The sequence below is a fragment of the Penicillium samsonianum genome (assembly GCF_028829775.1).
Source record: "Penicillium samsonianum strain IBT 33392 chromosome Unknown utg000001l_segment0_segment0, whole genome shotgun sequence".
Lineage (NCBI taxonomy): Eukaryota > Fungi > Ascomycota > Eurotiomycetes > Eurotiales > Aspergillaceae > Penicillium > Penicillium samsonianum.
This window is the reverse complement of record NW_026643259.1, coordinates 1,358,768-1,384,229: the sequence shown is the minus strand read 5'-3', so window position 1 is coordinate 1,384,229 and position 25,462 is coordinate 1,358,768. Positions and strand designations below refer to the sequence as shown.

The window sequence follows — 25,462 nt, the reverse complement described above, 5'->3', positions numbered from 1 at the left end:
TAGATCTTTCCCCGCGACAAAAAAAGATTTCGAGCAGAAAAAAAGAAGCTTATCTTTCTTCACTTGTCCTCCACCCTTGAATAATACATTTCGACCACACAGGTCTCTGTATTCTGATCATTAATCGAAACTTTCTTTCTATAATCTACCTTCACTATGGCATCTCCGGTGTCCGTGGTTTGCGTGGGCATGGCTGGTAAGGATGCTGATATGCTGATCGCCCCTCACTTATCTGCAGTGATCTAATCATCAATATTATGGATTGAATAGGCTCAGGCAAGACTACCTTCATGCAAAGAATCAACTCCTATCTGCATGAAAAGAAGACCGTCCCATATGTGGTCAACCTCGACCCCGCGGTGCACTCGGTGCCCTTCGAGAGCAACATCGATATCCGTGACTCCATCAATTACAAAGAAGTGATGAAACAGTACAACCTGGGTCCTAATGGAGGAATCTTGACTTCGTTAAATCTGTTCGCCACCAAGGTCGATCAAATCATCTCGCTCTTGGAGAAACGCACCGCCCCAAACCCCGAAAACCCTTCCGCAAAGCCAATCGAACACATCCTAGTCGACACCCCCGGCCAAATCGAAGTCTTTGTCTGGAGTGCATCGGGCAGTATCCTTCTCGAGACCATGGCGACATCATTTCCGACAGTCATCGCATATGTTATCGATACACCTCGCGCAAGCTCTACCAGCACCTTTATGAGCAACATGCTCTACGCATGCAGTATCTTGTACAAGACCAAGCTTCCCATGATCTTGGTTTTCAACAAGACTGATGTCAAGGATGCTGAGTTTGCCAAGGAATGGATGACCGACTTTGATGCATTCCAGCAGGCACTGCGGCAGGAGGAAGACTCAGGCGCCTTTGGAGCTGAAGGCGGTGCCGGTGGCTTTGGTTCTGGCAGTGGATACATGGGATCCCTTCTAAACAGCATGAGTCTCATGTTGGAAGAATTCTATCGACACCTCAGCGTCGTTGGCGTCAGCTCAATGACTGGAGATGGCATTGAAGAGTTCTTCGAGGCTGTGGAGACGAAGCGACAGGAGTTTGAACGTGATTACAAGCCTGAATTGGAGCGCAAGAAGAAAGAGCGGGAAGATCAATCATCATCCCAGCGGGAGCTTGAACTTGGAAAACTAATGAAAGACATGAATGTGTCTGGGTCAAGCCGGCAGCCGTCGAGGAAACCCGCCGGAGAGGAGCCTGAGACTGTCAGTGAAGCCGAAGATGAAGAAGATGAGATCATCAAGCGCGGATTGGCAGATGGAGAAGACAGTGATTATGAGGACTACGTCGGCCCTAACGCTGGCAATGATGAGGGTCTCTCCCAGCGTTACCAGGAGGCTCTGTCAGGCTCCCAAAGTGCTCCAACAGAACAGGACAACAGCTTCACGAGATATTTGCGCGCGAGCAATATGCAACAGTGAATAAATCTCTCACGAAACAGCATTTGATGAGTCTTAATTGTTTTCAATGGGCTCGTTCGGTCTTAAGGAGTTGGTGGTCTTAGAGGCGCATTTCATTCATTACATTCACCCTAGTCAATATATCAAAGTAATCAAATATCATCTTGATCTACCTTTGTCTATGTCTTGATGTAGTAACGGACTCCAAACCCTGGCTGACTTGCTTATTCTTGGAAACATGGCGATTTATCTCAAGCGAACGACAATTATCTTTCTGAGAAATCAACAACACATATTATATTGTATACAAATCTATGCCAGAAGATTAATAATTAAAAAAAAACAAAAGGCACGGAAAGTTCCAGGTCAAATCTCAGTGAACCATTTTCACCATCTATTTCGCCCGTCCAATACGATTCATGGCCACGCCCTACTATGTAGTTCTCGTGTCCAGGACCAACTCCGCGGGCCGAAGCAGGCCTCGGTTGCAGGCCGACAGCATGTACGAGCATATACCCTAATCAAAAATAGGCGTGCTTACTAGGTGAAGTATTGCTGAGCAGTTAGTATGTAAGAAGGCCGGCTCCATTATGATACAGTTCTCCTCATCTTGACTTCCTCAATCAACAGCAGCTCGTCATATTGAACGCCTTCACCTTGACTGACAATGCTCTCATCGAGGCATATAGTCCATAATCGATTGCTGCAGCCTGTTATCTCGGGCTGCAAGAAGAAAAGGTCTTCAATTTTGGCCGAGTCTAGAACCACGCACTCTTACAGAATGCTATACAGCAATAAGACGTCTGGGGGTGGCTTCCCACGACGTACTAGTTTCAATGCCTTTTACCGACTTTCGCTAGTGTCCGCCCAATAGTGTGCATCTCGTCTTTCCTATCAAAAAAAAGGTTGTAATTGTGTAGCTGCCAGTGATAATGGTTTGTTACCATTGAGCAAGGAAGCCAGGCTTCTTACGATATCCCATGCGGCAGAGTATCACGTATCTGTCGCAGTGGGCCTACTGGCTTGTGTCTTCCCCAGCGATCTGCTGATATCAACGTACTATGTGAAAATGAAGGCCGAGGCAGTTTCACAATCCAAGACGTGACTCCTCGGTCCATGTTTCAAGGAACTCCCATTGATCAGTCACTCCCCTCCGGGCGTTCCGCTAACCCAGGCTCCCTCTCTATTGTTTCATTTTCTCGTTAGGTCGCATGTTTCGCACCCATAAATCTAGGCTCTTAACTAAATCCAATCGACCCCACCGTTTCGCCCGCAGGGCACTGAACTAACGTTAGCACTTCAATCATCAATTTAAAGACCCCAATCAAGACCGCTACTACATAACCAGAATTTCAGTTTCTTGAGCCGCCATGGGTCTTGCTCCTGTTGCCATCATTGTCATCGTCCTGGTTGTTTGCCTCGCCATCACGGCACTCGGGGCTGGCCTGTTTTATCGTTACCAACCAGCAAAAAGAGGTTCTATCGTTCAGCAACAAAAGTATATGCGAACAGTGCGGTTGCGGAATATCATCCTTCTCAAAAAGGAGTACCATACAGCAGAAGAAGACCTTGAGTCACGATGTACGTTGCCAAACCGTTTGATCTATCATTCTTTTATTCCGCTGATCATCCAAGGACGTGTTCAAAAACATCACCAAGTCTCGAGATCCTGCCATCTGCATATGCAGAAATTGGCACCTTATGAACCCCTCTGTGGAACTTTTATGAATATGTTAAGCAAGAAAGATGCATTAAGGGAGTTTATGTCATTTCCGTGCTAGGCCGCATTCTTCGTTGATTTCTAGCTACGCATACCAACCAGATCACAATCTCAACTCAGTACTCGTTTTGGATATATTGGAAAATCTTTGTTGAAACTCATTCATTTGAGTGTGTTTGTGGCAATAGTTCTCAATACATGATAAATTTACCAATACTGCATTTCGCCTTGTCGATCAGTTTAGTTCCCCACAACTTTAAACTTCGGTACTATGCAAAGATTCACAGTTGCATTAAATTTCACGATAATTGAAATAGGGTTTGTAAGTCTCTCTTTCGGCTGGCTTAACATGTTGAGCGCTGAAAGGGAATGAGGTAGGGTAACCACGAGGGAACTAGAACTTTCTATATGATATCTTGAAAATATTGGTTGTTTCGATTTGGATGTCTCGGACCGGGGATTACGAGATCCTCGGCACCCGAGGGGTTGGTTTTCCCCCGAGGTCATGCCCAGGTGACTGGACAGGGGGTACCGGGCCGACAGCTTCATCGGCACATTACTTCGAAACGGATGACCGAACATCCAGTCCTAAGCAAAACACCTGAAAGGTGACTGAGCATCCTCGGAGTTTCTGATCTGAAATGGAAAGGAAAAAGAGTGCCAAAGCCCTCGGCTCTTGTTACCAGGCCATTTGCTTTTCTATTAGTATAAATACCGGCGAGCAACATCGACGAAAGCTACCAAGCATTCCTTTCCTTCCACTAGTTCATTCTTCAAATTTCCTTGATCCTAAAATGCCTGCATCACACAGGACGACTCCCTGTCCGGAGATCTATGGCCCGGGCACTTTTGTCGACGAGAACTTCCTTCCTGTTCCCGATGACGCTCGTCGAGTCTTCGAAATTCTTGCCAACGCAACTGAAAACTTTACCAAAGACCCTCGCATCTGGGACTCGGTCAAATTCGAGGGCCACGATGATCCCATTATTCCCGGGCCTCTAAAGGCCCCCGTTATTGCGGCTGCGCTTCATGCGATGTGTGGCGTTGTTGCCAATGAATTGCTGGCCGAACGAGACGGCCAAGAGGTATACGACCGGGAGGTCACCATTAATACCGACCAAGCCGCGATTTGGCTTGGATCCATTCTGACGGTTCGCTTGAATGGATCCGACGTCAGCGAGTCGATCAAGATGGGCAAAGGTTCTTCTATCTTCGACCGTGATTTCGAAAAGGGCGTTTTTGACAACCCCCTCAAACTCCGAACGACTGCAATCTATCCTACCAAAACTCCTGGCGTCTGGTACCAGCTACACGGGTCGCTAAATGCAAACCCCGTCCTTCGCGCAATCGGCGTTGATCCTGAAACCAAATGTGAGACCCTCTCTGATGCCTACAGCGTTATTCGCGAGCAGGTTCAGAAATTCACCGCGGACGAACTGGAGATGATCATGGTCAAGAATGGATTCTGTGGAAGCATCTGCCACACTCCTGAGGGATGGGGTGAGACATTGATGGGCAAGCGACTCCGGAGCCATCCCCTTGTCAATTATTCCCACCAGTCTTATGCTGCCTCTACACCTCCATCTCCCTTGCCTATCTTGCCGAGAGACAAGCGTCCTCTGGCTGGCATCAAGGTTGTGGAGCTGGTTCGAATCATTGCCGGCCCCGTAATTGGAACTACTTTGGCTGCGCTTGGGGCCGACGTTATTCGCATCAACTGCAGCAGGCTTCCGGATCTGAATGTAAGATATATTTCCACCATGAATTCATACTGTTGGCTGACTAAAATAGGCTCTGCAATTGACATTGAACGCTGGAGTGCGGACCGTTGATCTGGACCTCAACAAGGATGAAGATTCAGCTCGCCTGAAGGAGCTAGTTAACGATGCGGACGTTTTCATCCAAGGCTTCCGACCAGGTGCCCTAGAGCGGAAGGGCTTTGGCTTGCACAATCTTCTGGAGATGGCCAGCAAGAGAAACAAGGGAATTGTCTACGTCGAGGAAAATGCTTATGGGCCGGATGGGCCTTTCCGCGAGAGACCTGGCTGGCAGCAAATTGGAGACGCGGCTTCGGGAGCCTCCTTTGTGACCGGAAGATCCCTTGGCTATACGGATGGAACCAGTGTTCTGCCACCTCTTCCCATCTCGGACATGACAACCGGCCTCGTTGGAGCCCTCGGCGCTTTGATGGCCCTTCGTGATCGCACTCGAAATGGAGGCTCTTACCGTGTGCTCAGTTCCCTGGTCGCCGCTGATGCCATTTCGCTCCAACAAGAAATAGGACTCTACTCACCGGAGGTGGTGCGAAAGAACGAGGAGACTTTCCAGTGGAAGACCATGGAACCTTCTCAGTACGTGTCGGAATTGCTCCTGGTCGTCATGGATGGCTGGAAGAGGGTATACCCAGAGTATTTTGCTCCGAATTCGCCCTTTATGACGACCTTTGAGAAGAGCCATTGGGGCCATTTACAATTGCTCAGCCCAGTGGTCAGGCTAGGTGATGACTCTGCGACGCCTCGTTGGATCAGTCCATCTGTGCCGCACTGTTATTACGACTTCAATACCTCATGGTTTTGAAGGCGGCGGTTTTGAAAAACACTATTGACAGACGTGCGTATTGACCTGAATCGTCCTGGCATCATACAACATTTGATAGAGTGAATATAAACATGTTTGAGCTAAGGGTTTCAAGCATTCAAAGGCCTTTCTTTCGTACATTATATTACTTACATCTCATTACATTCAACGTAGTCACTTTCCTGATAACAGCAAACTGAATTGACGGCTAGATATGGTGGTATACATGATACCTCTATTCTTCGTTGATTGGTACATTCAGACCTACGGCCTAGAGGCGTGTACCTGCCACTACTTTTTACTATACATTACCAATGTAGGTCTTCCTGGAGTCTTCCCTGACGGATGTTCACTGCTCTATTCAATTCCAATTTCCATTTCTTCACCAACCTGGTGCTTTCTGCTGTCCATCTCAGTACTTACTTTTGTAGTATTCTATTCTTTCAGCAGCAGAAGAATCGGGTGAGAACTTATTTTACGAATATTAACAGGTAAACACCAGAAAGTAGAATCTGTGTGAGGAGTAAGTAGTTAGCGGTCTAGATGCGGGAAGATCCTGAAGCTTCTCTGGAGTTAGGTAGTCACTCGATAAGCGCACTGATACCATCAACTTCGCTCCGGAAAGCAATCCTCATTTGCCGATTTCTCCTCGGCTTCTCGGGGATTGGTTGACTATCAACAGTATTATCAACCCGATCATATCCTACCCAGGTGGCGTCGGGATGCTATGCTTCCTCGGCCCGAGATAACGGGTTCCATAAAGGCAAGAGGTGAGAGACAGTATAAAGGAGAGGAATACATCTCAATCAGTGATTTTCATATCCATTCTGCTGTCAGACTTAAATTAAGCCAGTATTTGAACATGACATTAACTATCAGAACTGTTGGGGTGGTGGGCACTGGGGTTATCGGTGCCAGCTGGACAGCTCTTTTCCTTTCCCATGGACTTAAAGTCCTGGTATCTGATCCCGCTCCAGGTGCGGAAGATCGCCTTTTCGCATATCTACATGAGTCATGGCCAACGCTCAAGGGACTCGGCCTCCACGAGAATGCTTCAATTTCCAATTGTACCTTTGTTGGCGAGAGCTTGGATGATTATTGCAGCGAGGTGGACTTTATCCAGGAGGTGTGTATTACCTGATAATGATTTTATATATCCACTCTGACATCCTTTATAACAGAACGCACCTGAGAAACCTGACTTGAAGCAGAAGCTTTTTGCTTTGCTAGACGCAAAAGCAAGGAAAGACGTTGTGATCGCTTCTTCGTCCTCAGGCATTCCGTCCTCGCAGTTTATTGGCGAGTGTAAGAATCCTGAGCGTGTTTTGATCGGTCATCCATTTAATCCACCCCATTTGGTACTGTTCCGAAATATGACTTTCTTGTTGATGATAGGGCTAATTTTCTTCAATAAAGATGCCGCTCGTTGAGGTCGTACCACACGAGAAGACCAACCAAGTCACCATGGACGTGGCCATGTCCTTTTACAAGGCAATGGGGAAGAGCCCCGTCTTAGTCAAGCAAGAATGCCCTGGTTTCGTGGCAAATCGGCTTCAGGCGGCTCTGATCAGGGAGGCTTATAGCCTCGTTCAGCGGGGAATTGTCTCAGCCGAAGATTGCGGTAAGTCTTCTCGAAAGTAGGCTGGTATGAATCCAGCTAATGCATTTATCAGATACTTGCGTCTCAACAGGTGTCGGGCTTCGATGGGCACTCACTGGCCCGTTCATGACCAATGCGTCAGGTGGCGGTGGAGGCAAGGACGGGTTTCGCCAACTTCTCACTCATTTAGGCCCTGCTTTACAAGGGTGGCTCGAAGACATGGATTCCCATACATTCACTTTTAGTGAGGAAAATATCCAAAAGCTGGATGATAGTGTGCAAGACATGTTGGAACGCACGGAAATCAAGGATGTTGAGAGTCAGCGCGACAAGGCGCTCGTCGATTTCATCAAGCGCAAGAAGGACGCACCCTCGTTGAAGTAGCGTGTTAGATACATCAAACTTTTACATTCACATCTTTAGTTCATCATTATAGAAATTTCCCAATTGAACTGCATTGAGTTTGAACTATCTATCGCTCCAATAGGCAAGAAATTCCCCTTCCCCGGGGTCTTCTGGATAGCCCGATAGGTACTACAAAGTATGGTCAATGACTCGCATTATATGGGTATCACTGGTTAATGACACCTGGTTAATTGTCACAGTGTTACGATTGAAACAAATAGAAATCAAGAGAGTAGCGGGTGGCCTAGCTTGACAAAAGTAAGGAATTTCTTTCGGGTCTGGAGTATGTTGTAGAGTCGACCTTTCTGTTTGGGCTTCTCTCTTATTGTTCGGGCCGCGGAGTACCGCGGAGCCTCGGTGTTGAAGCGCTTTCCATCTTCCGCCGCGGGCGTTTTTACGGAAACGCACATCGGCCGCGGGTCACGGTCATTCTCTACTTCTCAGGTGATTTAATCATACTATGTATCTTAGGCCGAAGTTTCTCTTTTGTTAGCTAACGAAAATGCTATAACTACTTAGTGCATAGACCCGTATACGCTTTTTACCGCAAAGCGATGCAAGTGCGAACTTGACTAGCAATGCCCAGCCCCTCGGGCTCCTAGAATCATGGTCTAGAACCTTCACCTTCTGCATCTTAGCGGTGGTGATCTCTGGTAGGTATTGGCCCTGGTTCTTTGTACCATCTGTATTAGCCGACTGTGTGAAGTCCCCGGCATTGGCGTTCTGGGGTTTGGGATTGGTGGGGTTCGAGGATGGGAGGGTTTGGGCTTGGGTCGGGTTTTCGTCCCTAGTGTCGGTATTATTGTCAGCTATAATAGTGATGATCGAAAATTTCATACTTTGACCTCGGGAGTTAACCGGAAAGGGAAGATTTGATCTGATTGGGTACACCGCACCTGAACAATGCGGGGCCTCGGGAGTGACACGGGAAGTGGGTCCAGGAAAAGCTTCAGATTTCCAAGGTTGCCAGTGGACCTTGCTGGTAGAAAGGCTCATAACCTCTAGTAATCACAATACAATGGAAAACTGTATGGAGAAACTGCACATGTCAATTCCTATCAAATGGGATGGATATGAGGGAGAAAGAGGGGAGAGAGAGGGGGAGCAGGATCCTCCATGGGTGCCTGATCCCTCCGGCCACTATACAAATACGTAACTACATATGTAGATACCAAGACAAGATAAATTTCGGGTGCAAACCCCACAAGTGTTGACAAAATATCACTCGAAAAGTATCAGAGGCTTGATCAAGCCTCGCTTTCTCGAGATAAATTCTCGGAGACCTGTTTCAATCTCACTGAATGCGATGGTCTCAGTAAAAATGGGCGAAGGATCTAGGGATCCATCCTTGATTCGTTGGAGAAGAGTATCCATGCGAACTCTACTCGTATCAGCTAGACCCATCCAGATAGTAGCAGCTTTCATCTGCAGCTGAGCTAGTGGCATTTCAACAGGGCCGGATGGAATGGCAACCATGGCAATTTTTGCGCCCAGTGCAGCAACAGAGGGCCAGCTATTGATCGAGCTTTTTACCCCAGCTGCATCCACGATGGCGTCCGCGCCGCGTCCACCTGTGAGCTTCATAACAACAGCGCCAACATCTTCTAACAGTGGGTTGATGACATGGTCAGCTTTCAGGTCCATGGCAACCGCCAGACGCTCCGGTATCACGTCGACTGCAATAACTTTGGATACACCCGATAGACATGCAGTATGGATAGCAGCCAAACCGACAGGCCCAGCGCCGAAAACAACCAAAGTTGCACCTGGAGCAGCAACAGCTCGCTCGACTCCAGTCCATCCGGTGCAGAGAATATCTCCAACAGTGAGGGCCTGGGCATTGCTTACGCCATCAGGGATGGGAGCCAAACAATTGTTGGCACAGGGAACTCGCACGAACTCAGCTTGGGCACCACCCAAGCCACCAAAATCGTTCCCACATCCATAGATTCCAAAGTGCACGCAATTCTGGTATTTGAGTTCACAGCATTGATCGCACTCGCCACAGGTGACTCCGGCCGCTGCCACGACGCGGTCTCCTAACTTGAAGTCTTGTACTGCGGTGCCGAGCTGATGAACAGTTCCGACAAATTCGTGGCCTAAGGGAAAATCCCAGTGCGAGCTCATATCGCCATGGATCAAATGGACATCAGATCCGCAGATGGTTGTTGCGCTGACTTTGACAATGACATCGGTGGGAGATTGGATTGTTGGTTTGGGGATGTCTTCCAGAGAGAAACTGTTGGCACTTTTGACGATAACTCCACGCATCTCTGTGATAGCCTCTCGTTCAATCAAAGAGCAAAAATGTTTTGTTGTGAATGGATGGATGTCACCGAGGTACTACATAATTCTCATATTTATACCTCTATAGAATTCTCCAGATGACTTCGGCGCCCTGAGTTCCCGTGTCACACGAAAGAACCCGTGGACAGGCATAGTTTTACTCCGCCGCTATCCCGGTGCTAAGAGCCTCTAACAGACCTCGGCATCCCGGTATCACGCCGTCTTCACAACGATAGAGCCCCATAGGTATTTATTGGAACCCTTCGGGTACTCTCCCGGGGTCCCGAGTCCCCACTGCGAACTGTATGTATTATCTATCCGGACCCGCCTAGTTTGTACTATGTAGCATCCTGAAGTGCCACAATTCGTGCGGTGGAGACTCGAAAGGTCACAAATAACCGGCCCCCAACTCGCTCTTGGTCCCTTGGATCCCTTTCGCACGAATCAGCTGAGGGCAAATTTGAGTCACAACCCAATAATGCCGACATTTAGCCGGCTGTTTGGAATTACGAAAAGGATTAGGTGTTCCTCTCCGGGATATATCTACTTTTTCCTGAATCATGAACACGCATTGAAAGACTTACATCGTCGATAGACAGTCATGATAATATAGTTATTATAGTTTTGAAGAGTAAAGAACACATAGCAGAAGTAAATGGCTTGGGGTTAGATAAATATTGTAGCCGGTGAAGATAGTAGATTAATTGTAATAGCTGGGTGACGAAGCCTACCATATCTGCGTTACGCAGAATTACCGATGTTCACAATTTATAAACAGGCCGAGATTGCCATAAGAAAACTAAGGAGAAACTGGGTGATGTATTGCATTGTGATATGAAGTGCTGCAGCGATGCGTGATGTAAGGTCTCTCAAGATACTTGCTCCGTCCACAGGGCTCAAGGGAGAGCATCTTAACTACACCTTTCCTGGGACAGGAATTTTCTTTGCTTTGTATGTTACATTGGTTCTCTTTGAGGCAACTTTACCCATAGTGAGTTTAACTACTTGTCTAGTGAATGGTAGTAACGCCTTGATATATATATCTTCCAAGAAACGTTTGAATCGTGGCTGGTAGGCAACTGGTTTATATTATTGCCGGTAAAAATAGAGCCGAGAGCTTGTAGAGAACCTTGATCACGGTGAAAATTGACTTGTGGAAGTGGTCTCTGGTATCTGCAAAGTCCCTTGTTAGGAAAACTCAAGTGACTATTTCTGATCTTGGGTTTCACCTTCACTTCCTTCACTTCCTTCGCTGCCTCGGGGCAATGGTACGCTCTAGCTTATCTTGAGTACACCCGATGCACCATTTACGTCTTTTATACATTAAAATTATACCAAACAGATCCTCTCGTTATGCGCTTGCTAATTTTCATTGGCAAATGCAAAGATATTACTCCTGGGAGAAAAGGAGTCCGGAATTCACCGAAGTCCGACTATTAATTTCGGGGTTATGTACAATTTGTTATCTTCCAAATTCAAAGTATGTGCCCTAATTGAGTTAATTGACCGGAAATTCCAGATATCATCCAAATATTGCTCACGTTCAAGCTCATTTACAGGCCTAATCGAACAACGGTGGTTGAAATGTGATTTGAACGAATCAAGGCATTGCCATTGACATCAACACGTACAAAGTGTTTTCGAACTGTCATTGTTTCGAGGTTTTTCTTTTCAAAGCACGGCATCAAACCCGTTTGCTCTATTTTATACTAGTTGCAGTAGCTATAGTAGTTACCATATACTGCATCTATGGATGGATGTGTCCACCCGTGGACGGGTTCCGGCTGGGTTTACGTCAGCCATATGATCATCCCGAGGTCCAGAGGCCCACTCTTCGGGCCGTTCATAACCCCTCGTCCCTTTAAGCCCTCGGAAGTTCGTACGTACTTTACATACTTGCGATAAAACCCGTGAGGATGCCGGCCACATCAGCTCACCCCACAACCCCAATCCGTAGTCGCTCTGCAGTTGCCTGTCAAGCCTGCCGTCAGCGCAAGGTTCGATGCAGCTTGGCTGTCACCGGCAATCCATGCATCGGTTGTACCCAAGATGGGGCCGAGTGCATCGTTGTCCCTAAACAGCGAAGAAAGTGAGGGTCAAATTCATAATCACTGTTGATTCTTTAGATTCCCCTAACAATGGCTTAGATACCAAAGGCCACGTGCACAACGCAATCAGCGCCGTGATCAAGGGTCCTTACAAGCTCCCGACCCCGTTTTTACCGGCAGCACTATGGCCCACCGGCCTTCTGATCACGAGCCAACCCCTACTACGGACCACTCAATGCTTTCAAATGGACCAGCTGAAGCAATTGGAATTCCAGGGGCGTCTTCTTCGGCTAATGAAGGCGACCATAGCGAAGGCAGAAGGCGTATCGGAATTGAGGTTGCACCATCTTCTTTATTACTACCGCAAGGAGTCAATAGTACGACCGCCCAAGCCAGAAATGAGGGTGGTGTCGAAGATGCAGAGCGAAGAGGCATTGAGATAGCTGCTGCAAGATTAGGACAACCTCAAAGTCTCGGTCAGGTGCCTTATTACACCGGTAAGCAAATTTGCCTTGGTGGCTATTGAATGACTTCTGCTCACCCCTCACGCAGGAAGTCAGACCGGACCAACCTTCGCCTTAGATATTTGTTCACCAGATAAGTCTTTGCCAAGGCACCTTCTTGTTCCATCGAGCACCCGTCCGCTTTTCTCCGATGCGGACCAAAACTACCTTCGAGCGAAAGGAGCACTTACTCTTCCCGGGAAAGAGAGCTGTGAAGCCCTCCTTCGAGCATATCTTAATCATGTGCACCCGATCATGCCCGTTATTGAGATCGATCACATCTTAGACTATCAACACAACGGACGACTCTCTGAGTACAACATCCTCCTCCTTTGGTGTATATTTCTCGCTGCTGCCAATGTTCGTATTTCACCAAGCGCCCCTTAACTTGGCCAATCTTAACCATATCGCAGTTTGTCCATCCCACTATTTACGAACAGGAGGGGTATAAATCTCGACAAGAAATGAAAGCTCTCATGTATTCCCGTGCAAAGGTGAGTAAACGGTGGATTCGCCTTCATGGATCGCGATCATGTACTTTTATCGGGCGTGCAACTGAATACTCAATTCCAGTGCACGTATGCCATAAGCGAGGGAATGGACAAGATCGTTCTTCTCCAAGCTTCTTTATTGATGAGCTTTTGGCTTTCAGAGCTTGACGAACATATGCAACCGTGGTACTGGGTAGGAACCGCGATCACCTTTTGCCAGATGCTAGGCTTGCATCGAAATCCCGACTCCTCCAAGATAAATTCCGCCATCAGCGATCAGCAACGGCGTTTGTGGCGCCGACTTTGGTGGTGCTCCTTTTATCGGGATTGCTGGCTCGGCTTCCATTTTGGAAGGCCATTGCGGATTGATCTTAATGACTGCGACACACCTATGCCCTTGGTCACAGACATGCTTGACGACCTGGCAGGAATACCGGAATCCACATCCACTGACTTTTTACCAAAAGATTTACCCAGGCTGGCTTCATACTGGGTGAGAATGATTGAATTGAGCAAGCAATTGGGTGCTGTTATTACCATGAACTACAAGACCATAAGGGCAAAGCCCACGATCCAACAATTCGAAACTCTCGAGGCGGAGATTCTAAAATACGAGCTACCAGACCCATACGAGTCTGGCTTGGTCAATCTGGTGCGGTTTCATCTGTTCCATGTTCATTTACACTATCAGTGGGTTCACGTTGTTTCAGCCAATTCAGGATTATTCTGACCAAGTTTCCTCAGAGTGCTGCTCATTGCTTTGTATCGTCCCTACGGATCTGAAACTCTTACTGGTCTTGATCCTGCACAACAAGGAGATTGGCAACATCGGATGCGAATGAAGGCTGGGGATGCTGCGTCAAGGACAAACGATATTCTTGATGCTCTCGCCCAGGACGATCTTCTTCAATTTGCCGGGCCTATGACGTGAGTACTTAGACTCTTTCTGGTCTTCGCTCATTCTCAACTTTTGGCTCTATCTCATCTCCAGGGCTGGTTGTAAGTTGCAATTTCTGACAAATTTTAGGCCCGCACTCTTAGTCCCAGCGATGCAAACGCATCTGCTTTTCTATAAATCTGCCGACTCCTTAACGAAACGCCTCAGACTCCACAAGCTTGAAATGTGCATGCTCGTCATGGAAGAGCTCCAAAAAAATTATACTGTTGCTTCGTTATACCGAGGAATTTTTCTCCGGGCTATGCAACAAATTTGTCCCCCCTATCAAAGAGGGACAGGTGCTTCTGATCAGACAGTTAACTTCGTACCAGCAAGTGATTCCAGCGACAGAAATTATACCGTCAATCAACCTGCCACCGGTCGGTTTGTGACAGATCATTTTGGTAACAACGCTCCATTGGGCGATTTCTCGGAGCAAGGGACCGAGACTTTCGGGGATTTCGTGGATTCATTGATGGATGAATCATCGATGTTTAATCTTTGGGAAACTTGGAATCGAATATGAGAACAGTATACAACATAATGTACTTCAATGTATCTATTTCATCGACGCCGTCATTAGTTTGGCGCAGCGAACCCAGCTCTCCTCCAGGTTATTCGTAAATTTTGATCAGAATTCGAAATCTCAAGCTCTTTGAGATATATATACACATATCAAAATCCAAATTAGAGTACATGCCAGAAAATTAGTTTCCTCACAAAGACGACCTTATGCCAACTTGGGAGTATCAACAATGTTCAAACATGTCAAACGGGTAACTGTATGACGTCACTTGTTTATAATGCTTCAGCCTTAAAAATGATGGCTTGGAAGCTTCATCTTCTCAGGACCTTACCATTTTTGTCCATTTTTGACAGCTACTTCAATCTTGCAAGAATATTTCAATACCATCGAAGAAATACTAGCGAACTGCCATCATGGATGTGAGCCAATCCTATTACTGTCTCCAAAGCTATGGAAGATAGACCTCGAAACCGGAGCTAAAAGCTAACTTGACAGGTCTTTCGCGTCTACACATACTCGACAGCCGCATGGCTGTCGCTTCAGAGTTTACCTTTAATTACCGGACCGAGCATGATAGTGACTATGCTGCTAGATGAGACTCGGCCTGTTTCCCGTATGCCGCCCTCATCCTGAAAGTGCCGCGCGCACCCGTTTACGAGCCATGCTAACCTTTTGCCCTTGAAAAGCCATGGAAATATACTTCGCCCGATGCCTCGGCTTCAGTTTCCTCACTATCGCCGTTATGACCATGATGCTAACCGGCTCCATCCCTCTGACGGCCGACGTCAAGGAGTCTGTGACAACAGAGGAGGACGATCCCAAGGCGCCATACGCTGTGCCAACTCTGATTGTGACCTCTGTCTTCCATACCGCATGTGCTCTCTACGCGTACACCTGGTATGTTTCTGGTGGACAAGGTCTCTTTGCTGTTGGTGTTGCTGGATACTCTAGTATTGCGGCCATTGGGTTGTGGTGCATGCTCTTTGCCAGCAGCCATGGCAGAATCAGTCGCCGTACGGGTGCAGACAAGAGGACGGCGGGCTTTCCTTTCAAGAATTCGGAAGCAGCGAAGAAACATGGCAAGGGTCTGTAAGCTGCCGAGGCTGGAATCATTACTGCATCTATGATTCAATGCGAATAGATGGTACTATCTCAATATCCTAATCTTTGATATAGAATAAATGTGCTATTCATTATCAACAAGAACCTTGGAACAGTCGGCCGCTTATGCGGCCGTGTCAAGACTTTTTTGGTAGTCTTCTCAGATTGTCTTTTTAGATGTCTTTTCAGATGCCTGTTTTCATAGATATTGTATCCCCCTTCTCAGTTGGTTAGCTAGATGGCAGGGGAAAAAAAGAGAAAAAAAAAAAAGCATACTTTGTGTTTGAGACTTTTCTACTTATAACCTTTGATTGAAAAGAGAGAATCCATAGATGCCCAAACATGTTAATTTTCGTACCTGAGAACCTCATGATGATCCGAGCTTCCCTCAACCCCACAATGCCGCTTCAACCGTCCTACTCCCTCAAAAGCAGCACGCCTCTCCACAACTTTATATTATTTACAAGATGGACTCTGAGCTGCGACTGTCGTCGCCCCGCTTGGGACCTTCGATGCCGATAAACGACCAGTCCAACCTACAGTTGGGCCAATTTGACCCGGAATCGCAACCCTTCGGGCCATTCCGTCCCCCGACCGAAGCTGAATCACAGCTCCAGAACGCGACGCATACGTTTATTCGTCCTCCACGATCAGGCGAGTCGGCAAACAACTTTATTACCCCGTCTCAATCCGCACAACACCACCAATTGCACCAAGGTCACCCTGTCAATGGAGTTGCCACGCATTTACAACCGCAAGGGCAATCCTCCAGTAGTTTGCATCAATCGCAGGACTACAACAATGGCGCCGCTCATACAGCGAACATGAGCGGGCCATTGCATGGCGCTGCTGCTGGACAAATGGTGCCTCCAGCGTCGCTGTCCCAAAACGAGCTAGCCATGGGAAGCAACGTGCACCAAGCTCAGAATAACAGCTTAACAACGCTGCAGTCCCAAAGTCAATCGTTTCAACCTGACTTTATCGAGCTAGAAGCTGGCTCTGCGGATACGGTGTCCTTCACTGGGCCCGGGGAGCTGCAAGGCTTCAAAGTGGTCCCTAACCCTCCGCATCTTGATTACTGGAGGGATAGGTTGTTCAATGTTGATGAAATGATCACCCTGAGCGAAGAGGAGTACGCATACTCCATTGTTGGGATTTTTTACACCCTACTGAGAGGCTGACTTGCACATACTTTTCTACAGATTCCAAACCTACTTTCCCCACGTTGACAATGTATACTCTCATCGCTCAACACAGCGGTACAAGCGTAAACCCTTTGTCTCCCATTACTGGGATTGTCGACTCAAAGGACGACCCCCCGGAACCCCCAAATCCGACGACCCAGAAAAAAAGAAGCGCAAGCGTACGGCCAGAGAACGTGATCTCTGCCATGTCAAAATCAAAGTCGTGGAATACTTCCCAGTGTCTGAAATGTCAAATACAACCCATGCAGTCGAGCCCTTGCCATCTAATATCCTACCCGGCATGTATACTTTCTCTCTGAACGACGACCCCGCGATGCGAAATGTCCAAACATTCGGTATGCTCACGCCGAACCCTAGTCTACCACCAAATCATCCGGGATCGAATGGTGGGCGATATTTCACTATACAGCGAGTGAATGGCAATGGTGCCAACGGGAAGAATGACGGAGTGAGTGGCGGTCATCAACATACGCTTGAAGAGAGCGACCGTGTCAAGAAGAGTAGTGTGCAACGATATGTTCTGAAGGAAAAGAAAGATAAAAGGACGAGAGCGGTATGTCAATCCTGTTTTGTTCTGTTCAGTTGCACCCCCGGCGTGGAGAAGTATCCCCGCATGATCCCGGCTACGTCACATGTCTACATTGACTTTGTACTTCCCACCTGCCAAAGATCAAGTCTTTCATCGTTTTGTTTCCATTTCAAGCATTTTGGATTGTGCAGCTTTAATACGGAATACACAATAGGACCGAGTCATGTCTCGAACAGGCCAAAAGTCATACCATACAAAAGCGACGGGTCTGGCCGCTGAAACTGCGATCAAACACTCCGCCGATGTTAATCTAAAGCTATATGGGAGCTGCTTCTGGTGAGACCTCCCCCTGATTTGACTCGTTCTGATGAAATCTTGTTGTGTATTGACTTGACCTGCGTGTTTGAAGCCCCTTCGTGCAACGGGTATGGATTGCATTGGAACTGAAAGGTATCCCTTACCAATACATCGAAGTGGATCCGTACGAGAAGCCCCAGTCGCTGTTAGAGGTGAATCCAAGAGGGCTTGTTCCTGCTTTGCGGCACGACGACTGGGGATGCTATGAAAGCAACGTGTTGTTGGAATATGTAAGAAAACTGAATGGCCAATTTCCCGTTTCCTCACTGACCAATCCCTCGCAGCTGGAGGATCTGGGTGTAGGAGCCGCAATGCTTCCAGCAGACCCAAAGCTGCGCGCCCATTGCCGGTTGTGGGCGGATCATGTAAGTAGACAGACAGGTCTGTTGTGATGATCATCACTAATAGCCCTCCAGGTCAATCGGCATATCGTGCCGAGTTTCTACCGTATACTGCAAGAGCAAGGCCAGGAGAAACAGATTGAGAAGACACAGGAGCTGCGAGACGCGATGGAAAAGCTGCTCGAGGTGGCGCATCCCAAGGGGCCTTTCTTCATGGGCTCGCAGATGTCCCTTGTGGACGTTCAAGCTGCCCCGTGGATCATTCGGCTGCGGCGGGTCCTGAAACCATACCGAGGGTGGCCAGATGCTGAGGAGGGAACCAGGCTGGCCTCTTGGATGAATGCAATTGAGACCGACCAGCATGTGCAGGCGACAACTAGCACGGATGAGTTGTACCACGACAGTTATGAGCGATATGCCCGTGAGTATTGCGTGTCTATTTTCCAATGGCACTGCTAACACTTCATGTCACAGAGAACCGTCCAAACACATCCCAGGTCGCAAATGCAATTAATGCAGGACGAGGCCTCCCTTAATACCAGATCAACGGTATCTGACGGCCAGCGTCCTGGGACGAAAAGATATTGGCCAAATGTATATTAGCCTGTTCGAGCACCTCGATTGAAATTGAAGCCACCCCTTCCACTTGCATCAGGGCCCCGAGGACTGCGCACCGGCTGCTGTGGAGCCTGGGTGTCGGAGCCGCTTCCCCCAACTGGCGAACGGCCACCTCTCTGTAGTGCATTTGGCTTGGCCGAAGTGGAGGGATCGTAGAGATGTCTAGAGGACTTGCTCGACGCCGACGAGGAATCTCTCTTCTGATGGTCTCTTCCTCCGCCACGTCCTTTGCCTCTCCCTCTACCCTCGCCTGTAGAATTTTGACGAGGCGGGGTCGTACTGCCGGGCGACGAGTTACCCGAAGCTGTAGCAGACGGGGTTCCAAACAGACGTTCGCGCACTTCTTCGTACTTCCGCTGTTTCTCCTCCCGATTCTTCAGTGCAATAGCATGGCGCTCTTCGGGTGTTGGCTGGGACGGCTTGGTGTCATCGTCCGAGTCGTCGTCATCGTCTAGTCCGAGTCGGCCAAGTCCAGCCGTCGCGGCACTAATTGTTCTCGGGGATGATGATGAATGTCTTGTCACAAGCTGAGGTTTCCGACTCAGTAGTGTAACTGCGGGCTTGAAGTCTTGCTTAAGGGGGACATCGGCGCGCGCTTCAACGAAGTGGAACGTTTCTGTGGATTCGCTGCAACCCAGTTCAGTCTCTTGAACAACTAAAAGAAATGCAATAGGCGCTAGCTGGCGATTGAAACTTACGCTTCAGCCCATAGCTGGCGATTGAACTCTGCCTGTTCCGCCCGGCGTTGCGCCTTGGTCACCTTGGATGAGACTTTCTTCTCGGACGGCGGGGTAGACGTAGAATCGAGTTTCTGTAAACGATGACCATCAGCATGTCATTCATAACTTGCAAGCATTGAGTAGACTTGAATGGCAGGACTAGGGTCTGTCCCAAATGTCACATAGTTTCCCTGGTATTACATACATCTGCTTGGTTTTCCCATGAATCCTCCCAGGCATCGGGAACTGCACCGGAGTTTGCGCTCATTTCACACAGAATGACGGGAGCAGGATTAAGAATAGAGAGGAAGGTCAAAAAAAAAAAGATCTAATGAAAATATGCTAATCACAAAGGCCAGCAATAATTATGTTCATACAGTATATAAGCTGGGGAAGAAAGAAGAAGAAAATTCACGCGAGAGCCCCCGGGGCCACCGCCTGTCGACCGTTGATCTCTCCACTCCCCGCGCCCTTGAAGTTTGAGAACTTTCGAAACTACAGATCGACCATCTAACCCATATTGTTAATTCCCAACAATGGCGATTGGTAGGTCTCCCCTATTCCCTCAAAGCTATACGATGTAGCCGAGAGAGGCACAGTGGGCCCGCGATATCGATAGCGCTCCATACCCACATGTGCACCGGCCTCTTCTTCCTTGCTACAAACTACAAACCCGGGGATTACATCCATTAACAAACACCTACCAGATCCCAAAGACCCAGACGGCGACTCTACAATGACCTCCTCCGTCGACTCCATCCGCCCCGACGACGGCGCTAGAACCGGCGCCCGCACTCCGACTGGCACAGCCCAAGCTTCCTCGGCTGGCGTTGACTTATCGGAGCTTTCCCCTCCTGGATCCCAGACAAAGCATGAATCTGGCGCCTCTGTTGGTGATATTGGGACTGCGTTGGAACAACACGGAGGACAGCCTGCGGAAAAGACGTTTGACTCGAATCTCGCAGTGTGGAAGAGCAAGCGTGCTCAAGAGGATTTGCAGCGTGCTATGGAGTATGTCATTGATAAGGATTTCAAGCTAGGTATGTGGCTTTCTATATCTACATGGACTAGCTTTGGTTATGTTCCATCTATGGATGTCTGTACAGTGTGCTGACTGGCTGCCGTGTGTTCAGATGAATTCGGGGACCCTTTTGATGAACGGGACTTGGCGGAGAAGTTGATATGAGCCTCTGCATGTTCGGAGACCGTCTGCCACCTAGGCAGCATACGATATGAATAATGAGATATGACTTGATTCCTTAGCTTGCTACATTTGGTCTACGATGAGCCGGCAGTGTTCGCTCACCCGTGGGGGGAGTTTGTAGGCGGAACTGCTTCAATTCACTGCCATACAGTGTAAAAGAAAGCTGCTCCAGGCTCATTCCATGCTATCTGGGAGCATCATTGCCTGCTACCCTAGTAGATGGCTTTGCCGGAAAGACATTCTATGCCCGACCTTTAGGGAAACCATGAAGTAAACAAATATATCTGTAAGATGTAAAACCCTCAGAGCCACTATATATATCATCCCAACCTGCTTTTTTTCCCTCGGTTTTCCCGCGCTATGGATATTTGCAGTGTTTAGCTAGTAGGTTTCCAGTCTTCGTTAGCTAAGATATATAGTCGAGATATATACCAAACTACCAAACAAACTCTTCACTATTTGAGCTATGGCAAGGATTGCATCTGAATTAGCAGGCATCACGCAACCTCCAATGAAATTCCATGCTCTAACTATACATTCATGATCGCCATTAATGTCCACGTTGGGCTCTCCCGGCTCTCCCATGCGGTGGTTGGCAGGGCAACGGCGGGCCCAAAGACATCAAAGCAAAACCACAACGGCCCGCTTCATGACTTTCGCATCCATCGACAATCCGACAATTTACTGAGGGGCTCAGTTGCATCCTTTGATTTGCATTTTTGATTTGCATTATATTAGATACCTTGGTTTAACTCATCTAAATTACTCGAACATACTTCGTCGCCAAATCGAATTCCAACGGCTTTGACACATTCCACGCGCGTCAACAACAATGGAGAACCATCCTCCCTCGCCGCAAGCATGGTATGTCCACTCGTTCTTTCTTTTTGCTTTTGGATTCAATATTTTCTTTCTTTTCTTTGTACCAAAGGATCATTCGCGCCTCTCGCTCAGGGGTTTGGTCACTTTTCCCCTTTATTTTGAGATCCACCGCCATATAGACTTGTCACTAACGCAAACTGTCTCGCACGCCAGCAGCTCTACCAACCCTCCCACTGAAAGTTCCTTCAGTTTCACGCCTATCAAAGCCCTGAGCGCCTTGCCGCGACTGTGGGATCGCAAACCTTCGACGCCTGTCCGGGCCGGAGACAAAACACGAAAGCTGTGGAAGCGCATTCGCTTTCCGTTTACCGGCATGAATACCGCGACAGAAGGCCAGACCTCGGGGGTCGGCGCCTCTAAACACTCGGATTACCAGCGCGGCGTGAAGCGCCAGTGTGTCGGCCCCGCCGAGGCGTACCCCGAGACTGACGCTGAACAACGTGGTCGGTCTTTTCTTGAGACTAAATGGGAGATGCAGGGCTCTCGGAAACGACGTAAGTTTCTTTCTATATTATGCGAGCGTGTACACATCGCGCATCACGTCCCATACACTGCATTTAGAAAGATCTTTCATCTGATAATTTGCAGGCAAGATGCCCGAATTCAATTTCAACATCCACGACGAGGGCTCCCAAGAGGTGTTTGGTTTCACTGCCAACCAGCCTGAGGGAACGCTCAATGATGTTGCCGGCGATGTAGCTACGAATGCGTCACCCCAGCGCCTCAGTGATCTTTGGAAGACTTCGAAGACGCCGGTCTACAACGACGCTATGGCCACGGACGTGCATATTACAGCATCTGACGCAAAGACAGCGGAGGATCTACAGTCTAGACCATCCAGCCAAGATGCGCCGACTGTGATCGACAACGCAGGAGAGGACAAGACCAACATCGTGTGCACCACGGAGTCCGTGCAAGACCTGACGCAAGAGCAGGAAATCAAGTTGGTACGATCGGCACTGCGAAGCTCCTTGGATGGAGAGGATGCAGAGCTTCTCAACGACTTCCTGTCCAGGGCGAATGCGAAGCGGGCCGCCAAGGCCACGCATCCCGAAGACGCGAAATCAACGGAGATGTCTTCCAGTCCGGAGGAGTCGCCAGAAGCTGAATGCTCAACACCGCCACCCCGCCGCGCGTTGGAGGAATTGACAGCCAATTCACCTTCACCTATCAAGTTGCAAATATCGCCTAGTAAATATGACTTCATGCGTGGTGTCGATGGTGCCGATGACCGGGAGGATATCATTCCCAAAGAGATCAAGGAAGAACAAGCTCCTTCAAGCCCTGCATATCGTCGAAGCACCCGCACCAAAGGCTCGAGCACCCATAACATGCGGAACACTATCTCATTCCGCCGAGCCAAAGGGACAGAATTCGTTTTTCAACAGCGAACTGAGACCCAGCAGGTGGCTATGGCCACAAAGCGCAATACTCGGCTCAACAAAGGCAAATCTGTAACTCCCATTATCGCCCTGGAAGCTCTGGCTCAACAGCCGAGCGAGGAAGAGCTTCAGCCGGGCAATTCACAGAATGAGGGCTCAACCCACAAGGACACTAACTCCCGTGGGCTGGCCAAACGGCGAAAGCAAGTGTCGTGGAACGAGGAGCGCATAGCCGAGTATGAAGAGTACAGAGAACCAATGGATGACCAGGAAGATGAAGAGGAGGGTAACCGGTGCACGAATGACGTGGGCGCAACGCCTCGCCCGCGACCGGAAAGCAAGCGCTCAGCAAAGAAAGCAGAGTCCGGTCATCGCAGCAGCCGTAGCCAAACGCAAAAGGCAGACGAGAATGCAGACAGTGGGGCCACCGAGAGCGGCCCAACCGCCCCGACTACTGCACCTGCTACTGCAACCCCGCGCTCACGCCGGGTGAGGCGCTTGGGTGATTCGGGCATCTTAGGGTCTGGTACCCCAGTTAAGACTGGAAGTCGCAGCACAAGCAAGCCTCCCGCAGCCTCGGCAGACGCCGTGGCTGCTGCTGGCCCCTCCACACCTACCAAGGGCCGCCGCAAGCTTGCTCCTAAATCCCCCATCTCGTCCAAGCTTCCCGCACGAGCCTTCAAGGGTGCTATTAACACCACGGATCAGCCCTTCGTCAGTGGTATCCCCACCCGCAGCTCACAGAGCACAGACGATGGACAGCGACAGAGTATGCTTCAGATGAGCGCGGGGTGCACGCCCACGGCTCGGCGCGTTCGGTCGAGATCTTGATTGTCACCGGATATGGTGCGATTCTCATTGGATTATACGACTCTTATACCCTGCTGGCCAGCCGGTCTACGGCCCTTCTGTATCCTGGTTCCCATTCTGACGCTCTTTATTTACCCGGGGAGTTGCTTGTGTTTTAAGATACCAATTGCTCGTTTCATTTTTCATTATTTCATGTATGCATTCTTAATGAACTTGAAACTTTTTCACTTCATCTTGATCAAGATAAGATTAACTGCACGGTTCACCTGCCCTATGCAGAATGACGTCTGTGCCGTTGCGCCACGCTGCCCCTCTGCCCCTCCAAACTTCGGGATTTGTGTGAGGGGCATTCGAATTTCCAATCTTGGAAGGTTGTCCTGCCCAAGTGTTTTCATTCTCTGACTACAACATACATTCTTGGGTCGAGACCAATATTCGCGCAGTCCTAGTTTATGCACCTAGCCGCTTTCACAAGCTCTAGGCTCGACGATATTGCAGCGGGCTGCGCGTCTGTCCTGTTGATGATCCCTCATGCAGGTGGCTTGCATAGGTCTTTTTCGAATGGAGTTACCTTCAATGATACAAAGTATATATAACATACTGCTGCCTTCCAATATTGTTACCCGTACCGATAGCCGATACAGATATGTACATGCTGATCTCTTGTTTTGATATTTGCAAAAGGCCAGGGCAAGTCTGCAAGTTGACTGCGCTGGGATTTGCAACGTCTTTCATACAATGTATCTTGTGGATGCAGTTGTATCTCACATGGCGTCCCACTGGCAGCGAAGGCGTACGTTGTACTACGAGTATGTCCAATATCAATATGGTGTACTAAATCAGACTGCACCATCCCAGTCATGCAGTACCCAGATGCTACCCACTACCCTCCGTATTGTAGGCTAGGAAACAGGCAAACAACCTTGGAGACTTCGACTATGTATTATAATCCCCCGAAGTTCTTCCCCTATCGGCTTAATCGGGATACCCGATCTCAACACTCGGCATCGTAGAACCCGAAGCAAAAGTTTCAGGTCAAAAAGTTAAATAGTGTTTCATTACCAAAAGAAATGAGGCATTAAATTCCAGGATACAAAATAGTAACTGAACCGCGTCACTGATCGGCCCAATGAAGGAGAAATGCACTGTACTAGTACAATACATAGACACTACTAGTACTCGGCAAACCAATAGCAAATAAAAACACCCATGCGCTAAGCATCATTCAATAAATAAATGTACAAAAGTAAACACGCACAATGTGCTCCGACCACATAATCAAAAGACCATTACCCTATTCGGCGTTTCGGTGTTAGACACAACCAGTATACCATGCGATTCTAATATCCCATAGCCCAATGCCCCTCCGGCATCTCCCGGGTTGGACTGTAGTCAGCAGCGCTAAGGCCCAATGCGGTAAGCGCGCGAGAACGCTAAGCCCCTTGAGTGGCGCAGAGCCACAAGTCAACGCGAGATGACATCGTCTGCAGGGCTCGGAGCACACTGCTCCTGTTTTGTTGCATAGACTTGCTATCCGCTTTTTTAGAGTTGTATTTTTGAATAACCGTGTCTCGAGAGGTCTTCTTGTAGTATACAAGTTATACAACGGTTGTATGTTGGGCATCTTTTTGGCCGCTTCTGTCCCGGGTAACACTATTTCCAATTAAGGGGTTGCCTTGTCAGGTACAGTGCAACCCTACAGATTGTTTTTATGTTATTTTTTTCACATTTGAGGGTGATTTGCTTTGCTTATTGGTCGAGGATGCTAGGCCATACTTCCAGGAATATAGTAGTATACATATG

The 25,462-nt window shown here is 48.5% G+C and overlaps 10 protein-coding genes across 10 annotated transcripts; 8 read left to right on the top strand and 2 right to left on the bottom strand.

Annotated features, from left to right (window-relative positions):
• Positions 1-156: 156 nt before the first annotated feature.
• N7471_000543 (putative ATP binding protein) lies at positions 157-1,439 on the top strand (the record flags this gene model as incomplete). The annotated part of the gene is made up of 2 exons (XM_057273264.1): positions 157-196; positions 271-1,439. 2 exons carry the CDS (start codon positions 157-159, stop codon positions 1,437-1,439), a joined length of 1,209 nt encoding a protein of 402 aa, XP_057141443.1.
• Positions 1,440-3,879: 2,440 nt separating this feature from the next.
• On the top strand, positions 3,880-5,816 carry N7471_000542 (uncharacterized protein). The gene is made up of 2 exons (XM_057273263.1): positions 3,880-4,880; positions 4,930-5,816. The coding sequence occupies exons 1-2, from the start codon at positions 3,933-3,935 to the stop codon at positions 5,713-5,715; spliced, it is 1,734 nt and encodes a 577-aa protein (XP_057141442.1). The 5' UTR covers positions 3,880-3,932; the 3' UTR covers positions 5,716-5,816.
• Positions 5,817-6,577: 761 nt separating this feature from the next.
• Positions 6,578-7,699, top strand: N7471_000541 (uncharacterized protein; the record flags this gene model as incomplete). The annotated part of the gene is made up of 4 exons (XM_057273262.1): positions 6,578-6,841; positions 6,897-7,073; positions 7,132-7,336; positions 7,389-7,699. 4 exons carry the CDS (start codon positions 6,578-6,580, stop codon positions 7,697-7,699), a joined length of 957 nt encoding a protein of 318 aa, XP_057141441.1.
• A 1,242-nt stretch (positions 7,700-8,941) lies between these two features.
• N7471_000540 (zinc-dependent alcohol dehydrogenase) lies at positions 8,942-9,991 on the bottom strand (the record flags this gene model as incomplete). The annotated part of the gene is made up of 1 exon (XM_057273261.1): positions 8,942-9,991. One exon carries the CDS (start codon positions 9,989-9,991, stop codon positions 8,942-8,944), a length of 1,050 nt encoding a protein of 349 aa, XP_057141440.1.
• Positions 9,992-11,922: 1,931 nt separating this feature from the next.
• On the top strand, positions 11,923-14,511 carry N7471_000539 (Zn(II)2Cys6 transcription factor; the record flags this gene model as incomplete). Its single annotated transcript, XM_057273260.1, has 7 exons — positions 11,923-12,095; positions 12,154-12,551; positions 12,607-12,917; positions 12,971-13,051; positions 13,131-13,738; positions 13,793-13,975; positions 14,076-14,511. 7 exons carry the CDS (start codon positions 11,923-11,925, stop codon positions 14,509-14,511), a joined length of 2,190 nt encoding a protein of 729 aa, XP_057141439.1.
• Positions 14,512-14,924: 413 nt separating this feature from the next.
• Positions 14,925-15,604, top strand: N7471_000538 (uncharacterized protein; the record flags this gene model as incomplete). Its single annotated transcript, XM_057273259.1, has 3 exons — positions 14,925-14,930; positions 15,007-15,124; positions 15,198-15,604. 3 exons carry the CDS (start codon positions 14,925-14,927, stop codon positions 15,602-15,604), a joined length of 531 nt encoding a protein of 176 aa, XP_057141438.1.
• A 475-nt stretch (positions 15,605-16,079) lies between these two features.
• On the top strand, positions 16,080-18,580 carry N7471_000537 (glutathione S-transferase family protein; the record flags this gene model as incomplete). The annotated part of the gene is made up of 7 exons (XM_057273258.1): positions 16,080-16,744; positions 16,815-17,370; positions 17,561-17,682; positions 17,756-17,933; positions 17,988-18,068; positions 18,120-18,465; positions 18,519-18,580. 7 exons carry the CDS (start codon positions 16,080-16,082, stop codon positions 18,578-18,580), a joined length of 2,010 nt encoding a protein of 669 aa, XP_057141437.1.
• A 63-nt stretch (positions 18,581-18,643) lies between these two features.
• On the bottom strand, positions 18,644-19,649 carry N7471_000536 (uncharacterized protein; the record flags this gene model as incomplete). Its single annotated transcript, XM_057273257.1, has 3 exons — positions 18,644-19,289; positions 19,361-19,473; positions 19,587-19,649. The coding sequence occupies 3 exons, from the start codon at positions 19,647-19,649 to the stop codon at positions 18,644-18,646; spliced, it is 822 nt and encodes a 273-aa protein (XP_057141436.1).
• A 351-nt stretch (positions 19,650-20,000) lies between these two features.
• N7471_000535 (uncharacterized protein) lies at positions 20,001-20,645 on the top strand (the record flags this gene model as incomplete). Its single annotated transcript, XM_057273256.1, has 2 exons — positions 20,001-20,421; positions 20,515-20,645. Coding segments are annotated over 2 exons (474 nt in total), but the record flags the coding sequence as incomplete, so codon positions are not given.
• Positions 20,646-21,402: 757 nt separating this feature from the next.
• N7471_000534 (uncharacterized protein) lies at positions 21,403-23,680 on the top strand (the record flags this gene model as incomplete). The annotated part of the gene is made up of 3 exons (XM_057273255.1): positions 21,403-21,449; positions 21,621-21,961; positions 22,056-23,680. The coding sequence occupies exons 1-3, from the start codon at positions 21,418-21,420 to the stop codon at positions 23,678-23,680; spliced, it is 1,998 nt and encodes a 665-aa protein (XP_057141434.1). The 5' UTR covers positions 21,403-21,417.
• Between the last annotated feature and the right edge of the window lie 1,782 nt (positions 23,681-25,462).